Genomic DNA, 12,516 nt, shown 5'->3' on the forward strand with positions numbered 1-12,516 from the left:
TTAGTTTGCATTTCGAGACTACTACCGCCTCCCCCAGACTTGATACAACTTCAGACGCCTGGCAAACCCACTTACCCATGTTCAGCACTATCAGAGCCAACCCCAATGGAATATGACCCTTTTCCACCTGGTGCACCACTGACTTTCCAAGCAGATTGGGAATCTGGAACACCCGCTACAGCCGACTTTAGCATCAGCACCATGCCTCCACCCAAAGCAGAGAACACAGTGACACCAAACGTCAAGATAGACAGTGAAGACTGCACTGGCTTGCCCATCCACACCTCCCCATTACCAGCACAACGATCGTGATACGACACGGACAATTACAGCACTATGTGTACCTAAAGGAGATGAGACGCAATATCTCTGACTTCAAACAGGAAATAAAACACGGCCGCAACACGTCTGCAAGACATTTCGGAGCATGCTGTGTTAAAGTCTCTGCCTCACTTATACCGTAATTTCGTGACCTGGCTGTTCACTAAATTTCTATTGGGCTATGTTTTGGATTTATGTTCAACGATTACTGACGGATTTTCTGGACCCTGGGCAATGGATATTATTCTAGAAGTTGTCTACAAACATCTAGATCGAATCAATCTCGTTGTAGCTTTGCTGCAAGTGTTGTTCCACCTTTTATCCATTGAGATATTCCATAACGTATAAAGAGAATAAGAGCTCATGAAAAAACTGTAAGCTGTGCTGTGGAGGAAATTGGTACAACAAACAGATCAAAAAACGACATACTAAAGTGTAAAATATGAGATAAATCAAGAAACTATACAATAAAGGAATAGAGAATGAAAAGAACGACACGAAAAAATAAATTTTTGTGGTGTAGAAGAACAGTGGTAGAAGAATTCCTAATATTAGAAAATATGATACGAGTTAATAGCAGAGCATTAACTGAACATTAACTGATAGTGAAACTAGCAAATAATTACAGTTTGTTTCCGAGTGATCAGTTAGTATGTCAACGTTTGCGTGTGAGTGGTGTAATAGGAATTCTGCAATCGCGTTATCTTCACAATCCCGTAACGAAAAATAGCAGTAAGTCTACAGGGTCTACGTCTATCTAAATCTTCATCCTACTGCTCAAGGCGGAGCGCAGTTCCGGAACCACTTACTGATCCTCCCTTCCTTGTTCCACTCGGGAATGGCGCGTGGGAAGAACGATTGCCGGTAAGCCTCTGAATTAGCTCTAATTTCTCGAATTTTTTCGTCACGGTCATTTCGCGAAATATATGTGGGAAGAAGTAATTTGTTGTGCGACTCCTCCCGGAAAGTTCTCTCTAGAAATTTTAGTGGTAGACCTCACCGTGGAGAAAAACGCTTCTCTTGTAACGTATACCACGGAGTTAGTTCAGCATTTGTGTAACATTCTCGTTCCGACTAAACGATCTCGTGGCGAAACGGGCCACTCTTCTTTGGATCTTCTGCTATCTGGTAACGGTCGCAGAAAGACGAACAATACTCAAGCATCGTTCGAACAAGAGCCTTGTAAACCACTTCCTTCATGGATGCTTTATATTTCTTTAAGAATCTTCCTATGAATCTCAGTCTGGCATCCGCTTTTCCTGCTATTTGTTTTATGTGGTCATTCCACTTAAGTTCGCTCTTAATAGTTAATCGTACATATTTTACGGTAGATACTGTTTCCGTTAATGTGTCATTAATAGCGTAGTTACACAGTAGTCTGTTTTCTTATAGCTGCGCAATATATTACATTTGTTTTTCGTTCTGGGTCAACTGCCAGTACCTGCATCATTCATCATTCCTCGGTAGGTCATTCTGCAAATCGTTACTGTCTTCTGGCGTTTCTACTTTCTCACAGACAACCACATCACCTGTGAACAGTCTTAGAACTTCCATACTTTCTACTAGATCATTTACAAACAGACATTGTAAACAGTAACGGTCATATCACAGTTTCTTTGGGTATTTCCGAAATTACCTTTAAATCACTCGATTTTGTTCTGTTAAGAGCGATGGGTTCAGTTCCTTCTGAGAGGAAGTCTTGAATTTAGTCGTAAATCTGGTCCAGTACTCGGTAAGCTCGTATTTCTTTCACTAAACGTCAGTATGGGACAGAGTCAAATGCGTTCCTGAAGTCAAGAAACTACGGCGCAACGAATTTCATGGAGGAACAGAGCGAACTAAGTTTCTCTCGCGGTTCGCTTAATACACGTTAGTATACATGGAGGAGATTTGCGTTCCAAAAAAAATTAATTGTTGAGTGTAAAACATGTTCCATAATTAAAAGATATAGGCATATAATTATGCGTATCTGTCCTACGGCCTTCTTCAAACTGGACATGACCTGCGTTTTTTCCAGTTGCCAGAAACCCTCGTTCCTCTAGCGATCTGACTTCTAACAGAAGGGAAGCACCTTCTTTCACATAACATTTGTAAAATCTTACAGCTATCTCGTCTGATCCTGATGCCTTTTGTTGCTTTTCTAGATAGATCAATAAATATCTATTTGAATAATTTTTAAAGGTAGTTGTCGCAATTCTGCAACAAGAAAGGTAACAGATTACGACGCATCCTTTTCACAAATGTTGGAAAACAATGAATTATCTACCAATTAATAGAAGAATTTACCAGTTAAAAGAAGAGAAAAACATAATAGACATGCCGTTATTTAGATTAAAATGATATCAGCATCACAATATGCTGTTGGTGTTTCGTCATTTTAAGAATCAAATTCATTAGTTAGGATACAAATTTGATAGCTTCAGAAAAAACGTAAAAGGAGTTACTGAAGATAGAATTCGCAGATGACATCTTTTTCTCGTTGGAAGAATAATTTTCTAACTGTATTGTTGATCAATGTACGTCCAGTACTATTTTTCACCGAAAATCAAAAGGTAGACGTTATAATAAGCGTACTATTATGACTGATATTAGGTAAGCATTAACACACGAAACTACAACATGAAAGTTACAAAAATGAATAAAAAGGAAGCAGCGTTGTATCACTGTTAGAAAAGCGAAAACAATATTCGTGAGGTGAAGACTTCTTTGCGTCGAAAATCAGTTAACAGAATATTAAATAGTAAGTAAAATCTAGAAGAGGAGCAGGGCATGTTACATAATGGTTTACAGAAAGAATTCGGGGGTGGTAGTACTGATTTCTTGTGGGAGACGGCAGTCTACATAATTATGGGGATACTTTTCTCGACAGAACAAGACGGCTGCAAAAGATTGCGATTTTTAAGATAGAATAATAATTTTCTTTTACCACGATTATTGGAGTTAGATTTTACTTTTGATCTCAATAACTAGTCCTCAAGTGACAAATTTTCTGTCTTAAACATAAACAGTTCGTACCTTTAACATGTAACTTGAAGTTCAGATGTTTACAAATTACAAACGCCACCTCGCCGTTGTAGACAGCCAACATTCTGAGCAGAAATAAACTCAAATAGAAGTTCGGAAAATACTACTGAAACCACTCCCAATATTTTTCTTTCTTAATTTACTGCCGGAGTTACCGTCAGACTGTTGAAATCAAAGCACAAGATATTATCTAACTTACTGATGGAAAGCGCCTGGTACCGATTCATTCTGTTATGTGCTATGTTATACTTCCCCTGATTCATTCTTAAGCTCTTAATTTATAATATATTTTCGCATTTCTCTTTTGTCTCTTGCGCTTTATTATGCGTTAGCTTTTACTATCATACTTGGTAGTGATATTTGTCACGCTATTCGTGATTATTCTCCGTCGCAAAAGGAACATTACGAAATGAATCGTATATAGCAACTCTAGTGCCTTAAAACTTTTTAAACTACTTCTTCCCTTCTTCGAAGGAAAATTTCACCTAATTTGATAAAAATGAATGTTCCATGTAACTTCATCCGTATTATTCGTTGATTTTCACCTTACAGAGACACCATCCAGAGTGAATAATTATTGTAAGCGACTGACATCTTTGCTACACGGACTCTCTGGAACTCATCAACAGACAACTTGAAGGTAGGAAAATGGTATTTTTAATGTTTTCCGAGATTATTGTAAATGATATGCTAGAAAGTATTAATGCTAACGGCTCTACCTTCAAATTACCAGGTAATACTCAAATGTCTCGCGATTAAGAGCTATTGCAGAGTAGTAGTATTACATGTTACTTCATTTCTCTCTTGTCTCTTGCGCTGTTGCGTATTAGACCTTCAAAGTGTTTAATAGTAGAGTGGTTGTAATATACCGCTCATAAATTCGTGTTTCATTTTCGATACAAAACTGTAACGTTTTTAGTAATGGAGTCAGAACACCACAAGACCTCACCAGACATGGTATAGTTATGTCTGAAGTGGTATACTCTGCATTGTTGCAACTCTCCAGATAAAGCATAGAGGAAACTACAGCTTAACCAGCTTAACAATGTCAACTGAATTATAATTAGCTTCAGTTATGAAACTTGTTGAATAATGAACAGGTATCTTCCGTTCTTTTAGGTCTTACAGATATATTTTCGGACTTTTTCTCTATAGTGTTCACGCGATTCAGCATTTCCTCTTAACCACAAATCGTATGATGGGGAGTATGTACTGCGTTTAGAGAGTCACACATGAGAGGCTTTTGAAAAGCATCTACTTTTTAGGATTGTACGTCTCCTTTGTAATGAATATAATTGTCTCATAATAACTACTATTAAATATTACAAAAAGATGTTAAAAAACAACGGTAACTTGGTTTTAATTGCCAGTGTCAGTAAGAGTCACGATTATTTCACGGAAAAGACACTGTGTTATAGCACATGGTGTTAATTGCTTAGACTTTCAGTAAATCTTATCACCTCCCTGAAGAACTATTCACTGATTATTTCCTTGTCTTTTGATACTGTATTATCAAATTGCAATTTTTTTGAATAACTTAAAAATCTCTTTTGTGTAAGCTACGTAATGATATTACTCACGGTACTATACGTTCAACTATTTATATAATATTTCACCTTTTTCTGTAAGAACCTATGTCAGAAATAGGCATAAAATATTCTGAACAGCTGTATAGTTTAACAGTAAACCACACAGATAGCTACACTGAGAAAAGGAATGGATAGTGAACTGAACCCTGCCACCATATCCCTTTTTATGATACCTTTACAGGCAGTAAATTAATTTTCTGCTCTTTTCCATTATACGACAACTGATTGTCTCCTAGACACTGGTAATCAGTCGGAATGAAGATTTTACTGATTTTATTTACTAATTCAATGGTGTTGCAAATTGTGAAAGTGTACAGTAGGGTCCAAACAACCACTGAAAATTTTAAAAAAGAAAGGTGGCATCGAAAATGAACGTCATTCCGTGGAAAAGAGTGACTGTAGTATTATTTACTTATTTTTATATGAAACACAATCACAAAATATGACTGTCATTCTTCAGGTTGTATACGTTATCGGTGGCATTTGTCGAGCAAGGTGTTCACACCACTGTTTGTTGTTGATTGTTCACAAAATGCCGCTGATGTTCAGAATCTGAAGGTAGTTAACACAGAGCCGAAACCATTTATGACTGTGATTATAATATGTGACTGTGACTAAAATTTAAAAAAAAGCCTCACTCAGGATATCTAACACTGTTACTTATGTGTGACACCGTTTATAAACATTAAAGTGATACCTTACATGTAACAATAAGTAAACGACGAACGACCTACTTTGAAACTGTATGACTATAGTACCATAATATCTTTCGACTTTATACTATTTGACAGACAGTTCTAAACTATCCCGTCTACATATGTGTTCACATATGGTTGAAATACGAATAGCTGTTATGTATGGTTTGTGAATACCTATTCCAAGGTATCGTTTCTCGTTGCTTGTTGTTGTACATGGATTCTTATTATCTATTATACTGCTTTTCTCGCACCTGCAGTTACTCCATTCATATAATATTTTAGTTTGTGTCTGTAAAGAGCATTGCGATGTATAACTGTGTACGGCATGTGGCTTCTGTTTTACAGTACTTATAAATATGAAGTTCCCACGTCCATTGTAAGTAATCACACTATAATTGAGTGAAAACTCTTCATCCCGTACAGTTGCAAAGACTTTTATATTTCGACTTCCATTTAATTGTGGTGAGTTATTAGGTTTGTAGGTGTAGCTGAGAATGAGCTCACGCTATAAACTAGGCCCTAGTGATTAACAAAATACGCATTTAAACCAGCCTCCTGGAAACAATGTTGTTTTTCAAATTTATAGAATCAGTGGTGCGCGCCCAGATGGAATCAAAGGATCATTGTGTTCTGAAATTCTCAGTTCAGCATGTCCTCACACAAAAAGGATAAATTGCGATTTATACTCATGAAACTTTCCTAGAGTTCCACTGCAAAACACGTTATGTGAAATGACAATTACTTGTTATCGTTCAGTAGATGGCCTAAACTAAAGCCTTTGGAAACACTCGTAAAGCTTAGTTGCAGCCACTCCAGACAGATTCGAATTAACAGTCTGTTTGTTGACACGGGAGAAAAACTTCCTGTTTTGTAAATAGTAATGAATCTTTCCAAAATTTTCCCTCTGCCTTTTAATTTTACAACTTAAGCATAAATACAGTGAGAGTCGAATTATCAGTTACTGAAGGGAGACGTTTGGTGTAAATATTGTTGCAGGACAGTTCCAGTAAAGGACGTAAGGTGCCTTAGCTGAGGGTGATTATGAGTCACCGAGCCAGTTACAATATGATCGCCCGTATTTCATTCCTAAACACCTCTGTAGCGTCCTTAAAGATCTTATTGTTCACTACGAAAGAGGTTTAGCTGCAAGCCACAAAAACAGTCTACTATGGACAGTAGAGCGGTACTCACTTGTAGGCGGCGGGGCTGAACGGCAGCAGACTGGGCAGCGGGTCGAGGTCGAGCGCGGGCAGCGAGAAGGAGCCCATGTCGTCGAGCCCCCAGGCCGCCGCCTCCGACAGGCCGAACTGCGGGTTGTTGGGCACGTAGCAGCCGTCCATCGCGCCGGCCCTCTGCGCAACCACACGCACACATGTACACACAGCATCGCTTCCGGGCCGCCATCTCGCAGACTGCGAGGCGACCCCTTCTCTTCAGACATGATTCTCCATTTGAAAAATATTTTAGCCAGTGAAGTATTTTCCTTGGCTCGGAAACATAGTCATAACAGGCCAATACTTTTTTAATGAAATCATTGCCGCCATTTAACTCTAAGGTTTTATTGTTTATTTAGTTCACTATCCTGATTTCGTCTCTAGAGCCAGTTTCAAGTGCAAAGGTGAAAGAAAGACAGTAAATACCCGGTATGTCTGAATGTTATATAGTCTTCTAAATATTGCAACACATTTTTGGAAAAATACCAATCACATGATTGGCATCTGTGTTAACATACGTGTTGCAATATTTCTACGACGAAGTGTCATGCAGACATTTCGGGTGTTTACTGCCTTGCTTTCACCCCTGAAACTGGCTCTACAGCCGAAATCACGATAGTGAGCTAAATGAACAATCAAAACTTACAGTTAAATGGTGGAAATGACTTCATTAAAAAATTGTAGCCATTGATCAATTCGCAACGATTACGTTTCATAACTGAAGGTAAAGTAATCTACGTTATTAGGCCACCTCGTGCTCCTCTTCAAATTTATTCTTCAACCGTAAACGTTTCGACCTCTTTGCTGAGATCCTTTTCAGGACTCTTCCGGAAACAACGGAAAGTTCCAGGAGAAGGCTCAAAATGTCGACAGATAAAGAAGAAATTTGAAGAATGAATATGATGCCGCCTTTCAAACCAGAATATTTTACCTTCAATGACACGGCCACGGAAATCTCTCGATTTATATTCATGGTTGATACTTGTAGCCATTAATACCAAGAGCATATAAAACGCTTGTTTAGCTCTCTGACAAAAGATTTGCTCGTCTTTACAACTGATTTCATTTCGGTTTATTAAGCATTTGATACAGCATCTGTGGAATATTATTGCAGTTCTATACTATATCATGTCCTTTTATAAGTGGTTCCCATCAGCTCCTCTATTCTTCAGTTATACATTAACAATAGATTTTTTAAGTTTCAGAACAGAAATCATAGTGACAGAGGCTCAGTTACCAATATCCGTAGACGACATATCATTTGAAGTGGAAAGCAGCAACGACAGGTAGTCATCAAGTACTAATTATCATACCGAAAACACAAATTATGTAATTAATTCTGAGTGTATGTCCTGGTACGTGACTGCAGTCCAGCTACACACTGAAATTCACGCAGCACGGTACCGTAGCATACCGGTATAGAAACCAAACCAAAATGGTGCATCTCATCTCTACTTCATCTATGACCACACTGGAATCGCTCTGCCCACTAAGCACTCCATCATACGCTACGTGATCAAAAGTATCCGGACTCCTGGCTGAAAATGACTTACAAGTTCGTGGCGCCCTCCATCGATTATACTGGAATTCAGTACGGTGTTGTCCCACCCTTTGGTGACAACTTCCACTCTCGTAAGCATTCGTTCAGTCAGGTGCTGGAGGGTTTCTTGGGGAATGGCAGCGCATTCTTCATGGAGTCGGTGAGGTCTGGCACGAAGTTGGCGTTCCAGAACATACCAAAGGTGTTCTGTAGGATTTAGGTCAGGACTCTGTGGATGCCAGTCCATTACAGGAATATTATTGTCGTGTAACCACTCCGCCACATGCCGTGCATTATGAACAGGTGCTCGATCGTGCTGGAAGATGCAATCGCCATCACCGAATTGCTCTTCAACAGTGCGGAGCAAAAAGGTGCTTAAAACATCAATGTAGGCCTGCGCTGTGATAGTGCACGCAAAACAACAAGGGGTGCAACCCCCTTCCATGAAAACCACGACCACACCATAACACCACCGCCTCCGAACTTTACTGTTGGCACTGCACACGTTGGCAGATGACGTTCACCGGCCATTCGCCATACCCACACTCTGCCATCGAATGGCCACATTGTGTACCGTGATTCGTCACTCCACACTACGTTTTTCCACTGTTCTATCGTCCGATGTTTACGCTTCTTACAGCAAGCGAGGCGTCATTTGGCATTTACCGACGTAATGTGTGGCTTATGAGCAGCCGCTCGACCATGAAATCCAAGTTTTCTCACCTCCCGCCTAACTGTCATAGTGCTTGCAGTGGATCCCGATGCAATTTGGAATTTCTGTGTGATGGTCTGGACAGATGTCTTCCTATTACACATTACGACCCTCTCCAACTGTCGGCGGTCTCCGTCAGTCAACAGACGAGGTTAGCCTGTGCGCTTTTGTGCTGTACGTGTCCCTTCGGAAACAATGGACCTAGGGATGTTAGGAGTGTGGAAACTTCGCGTACGGACGCATGACGCAAGTGACACCCAGTCACCTGACCACGTTCGAAGTCCGTGAGTTTTGCGTAGCGCCCCATTCTGCTCTCTCACGATGTCTAATGACTACTGAGGTCGCTGATATGGAGCACCTGACTGTAGGTGGCAGCACGAAGCACCTAATATGAAAAACTTATGTTTTTGGGCGTGTCCGGATACTTTTGATCACATAGCGTATGATGGCGTATATTTTCTACACACTTCCACGAACTAACCTTTGCATTCTTGATGAGTTATTCCTCTTCAAAGGCAGAAAACAAATTGTTGCACAAAACTGCATCTGTTCAACGTGCTGCGCCATTTTGTTTTGACACTTCCAGCAGCAAGTTACGGTATTGTGACGCAGGAATTTCAACACGTACTAGCATTGCAAACATATACCCGAACTCATACAAAAAAAATTAATTACGTACCTTTGTTTTTTCGTGGTGATAATGAAAACATTACGATAATACCTTGCTAAACTTGCAACAACTGTTAAACGGAGAGGAAATCTACTTTCCACGTTATTTGCGTTATGGAGTTACGAAGGAAAAAAAGAACTGCAGAGATAGAGAAAGAACAATTATGAATAACATCAAAACTGGGGAAACAAGCTGTGAAATAAATGTATGAATCGTGTCCTGTTGGAAAAAGCTAAACATCAGAAGCATTATTACACAAATGAAAGTTTTCATGAGCGGGCGGTGTTTTCAGATGTTGGATACTGACACTGAAAACGACGTTTATCGATTTGTCTGGATCGCCAAGTTGTGATAAAATATTGAGCGGTTATAAATCATGAAAAGTACGAACTGGTAACATTTGAAACGTTATGCTGTAGAATGATGTTAAGAATTAAGGGCAGAATAAAAAAACCTGTCACTGGATGAGGCCGCAAATGTGAAAAGGTAAGCAGACTGGAATCTGTCAAGAAAAATTCAAAGATTAAAGATGCGACAGATATGTAGATATGAGAAAATAGATAAACACAGACGATGTCACGCCCGTCAGAAATGTTAGCTTATAAAACAGGTGCCAAAATAGTGCTGTAACGTAGGAAAAGGAGAGCTAATGATAAATTGTTATCAAAATGGCAAGGCACAAAAAATAACTGCAGTCTAAAATAATCGTCTAAACTAATCACTTAAAATATGTTTAGTTAAAACTAAAAGAAAAACAATGGTAAAATAAGTAAAGAGAAATACACGTTACACTGCTAACAAAAACAATAAACAGTAACAAAATAAGTAAAGAGAAATACACGTTACACTGCTAACAAAAACAATAAACAGTAACAGTTTGCTTAGCCTATCAGTTTAAAAGCAAAAAATAAATTTTAATTTTTGCTAATTTTTGCAATCCTGCAGTAAATAACGAAACAGCATATTACTTGCATCACGGACAGAATACGTAGACGTTACATTAGAATTTATGCGTGAGACTTACCCAGTATTATATTACCTCTAATATTTCCGGATTGTACCTAAGTAATTTTCGTGTATTTTCGTTTATTACACATTCTATGACAAAAATAGTGCTCTATATAAATTAATACTGGTAAGTATTTGTCCATAACACACTTACGCGTGGTCATGGGATCTTTTTCGATCTATCTCCACCGAAGACATAATTGATAAAAGTTTTACAAAATTAAATCTGAAATTAGCATTCGCAAGGGACTGTTTAATGGCTGATATCTACTACAATTTCCCATCGGAAGCAAATTATAGTACTTCCACGCACAGCATACGATATAAAAGAGTATTCAACAACGAAGCCTACACTTTAATTTGGCTCAACTAAATTTCGGTTTCTGTGTTTAGTAAATCATTATCTAGCAGATACTTTCTAAGGCTTCTGGTGAGGTGTTGTACTGTACGATATTATGATTGGTACTGGTAGGTGAAGTAACTCATATAAAAAAATACCATCGATGCGCAACCGGCTGCTCAACATGTAGGCCATAAAAATGATTATATGAAAACGTATGTAATCAGTTTCGACTGACTCAACTAACAGCTTATAGTTCAGAAAATTATTTCCTCGCTATCTCATCGTTTGGTTCCTTCCTAATATATACCTTTCAGAGCTACAATAGAGTATTTGTGTGCCACGACGTAGAGTAGCTACAAAGGTTAATAATGTAACGTTCTTAGCGGCTAGTTTCAGTGGTATATAACGTGGAAGAAGCAATAGAAAGGTAAAGAAACAAAAGAAACGTAAACTAAACTCTAGAAAAAGTTTTGTATGGGTAGGAGTATACATGTGCTGCTATCCATACAAACATTTCCAAAGCTACTTTCGAACAAATATGTATACGATGTGTATGGGTCACAATCATTCCTTAATAACCTACGTAGCAACATATTTCGTACTAAATCCGTAGAACAATCAGCAGATTTCGATATTCAGAAACAATGCACAACCTCACTGATTCGGAAACAAAGACGTATTCTTCACAAACTGCGGCGACAACTGGCGATAACGTGATAAGTGTTCTTATTGCTTCCGTGTAGATATTCAAATAATGTTGCTGAAAATACACCGTATTTATAAAGAAAAATTCCCAGTATTCATCAGGCACATTAGAAACATTGCTAAGAACATCAGTTAACGGTTGCTAATTCTAGCTTTGGTGCCAGTGGTAAGTGGACACATCGGCTCAATCTTGTTCGAGAACGCATGCTATTCTTTCTGCGGCCCCAGTGAAGCTATAGGAGTTATCTGATGAAATACTGGTCGCGTTTAGAAACATTATTTGGCTGTTAATCTGAAACTTCTATTTCACGAATCCATGGGATGGGCGCCTCGGGTGTTATTTTATCGAAATGTTCACTCCCTCCCAAGATTATGTCAAACGTAAAGAGACATATTGGATTTAAAGAGCCGATGTTACGGTGTAGTTACTAACCTTATATTTGGATATCAAACGCATATCTGTAGATGTGATCGAGAGAACACACAAGGCAACTGAAGTGGTGAAACCGTGCGCGGGAGAGCACTAGGAACAGATCTGCTGCAAAGGCAAACGGGCAGCTTTTTGATTCGTTATTAGAGTGGGGGCCAGGGAGTTGGCGGGAAGGGGGGCGGCAGGGTGGTCGAGGGAGCGGCGTCTACCCAGGGCGGCTAATTGGAGCTGCCACAGGTTGCACGCCGACGGCCAACAGGGG

At 39.1% G+C, this 12,516-nt stretch overlaps 1 protein-coding gene across 1 annotated transcript in view; it reads right to left on the reverse strand.

Moving 5' to 3' along the window:
* LOC124788739 (protein glass-like) overlaps positions 1-6,972 on the reverse strand; it is a 70,241-nt gene extending 63,269 nt beyond the window's left edge. Inside the window, exon 1 of the mRNA XM_047256022.1 lies at positions 6,824-6,972. Coding sequence (XP_047111978.1) covers positions 6,824-6,972 — 149 coding nt within the window. The remainder of the gene's footprint in view (positions 1-6,823) is intronic.
* Between the last annotated feature and the right edge of the window lie 5,544 nt (positions 6,973-12,516).

The sequence above is a fragment of the Schistocerca piceifrons genome, chromosome 3 (genome assembly GCF_021461385.2).
Source record: "Schistocerca piceifrons isolate TAMUIC-IGC-003096 chromosome 3, iqSchPice1.1, whole genome shotgun sequence".
Classification (NCBI taxonomy): Eukaryota; Metazoa; Arthropoda; class Insecta; order Orthoptera; family Acrididae; genus Schistocerca; species Schistocerca piceifrons.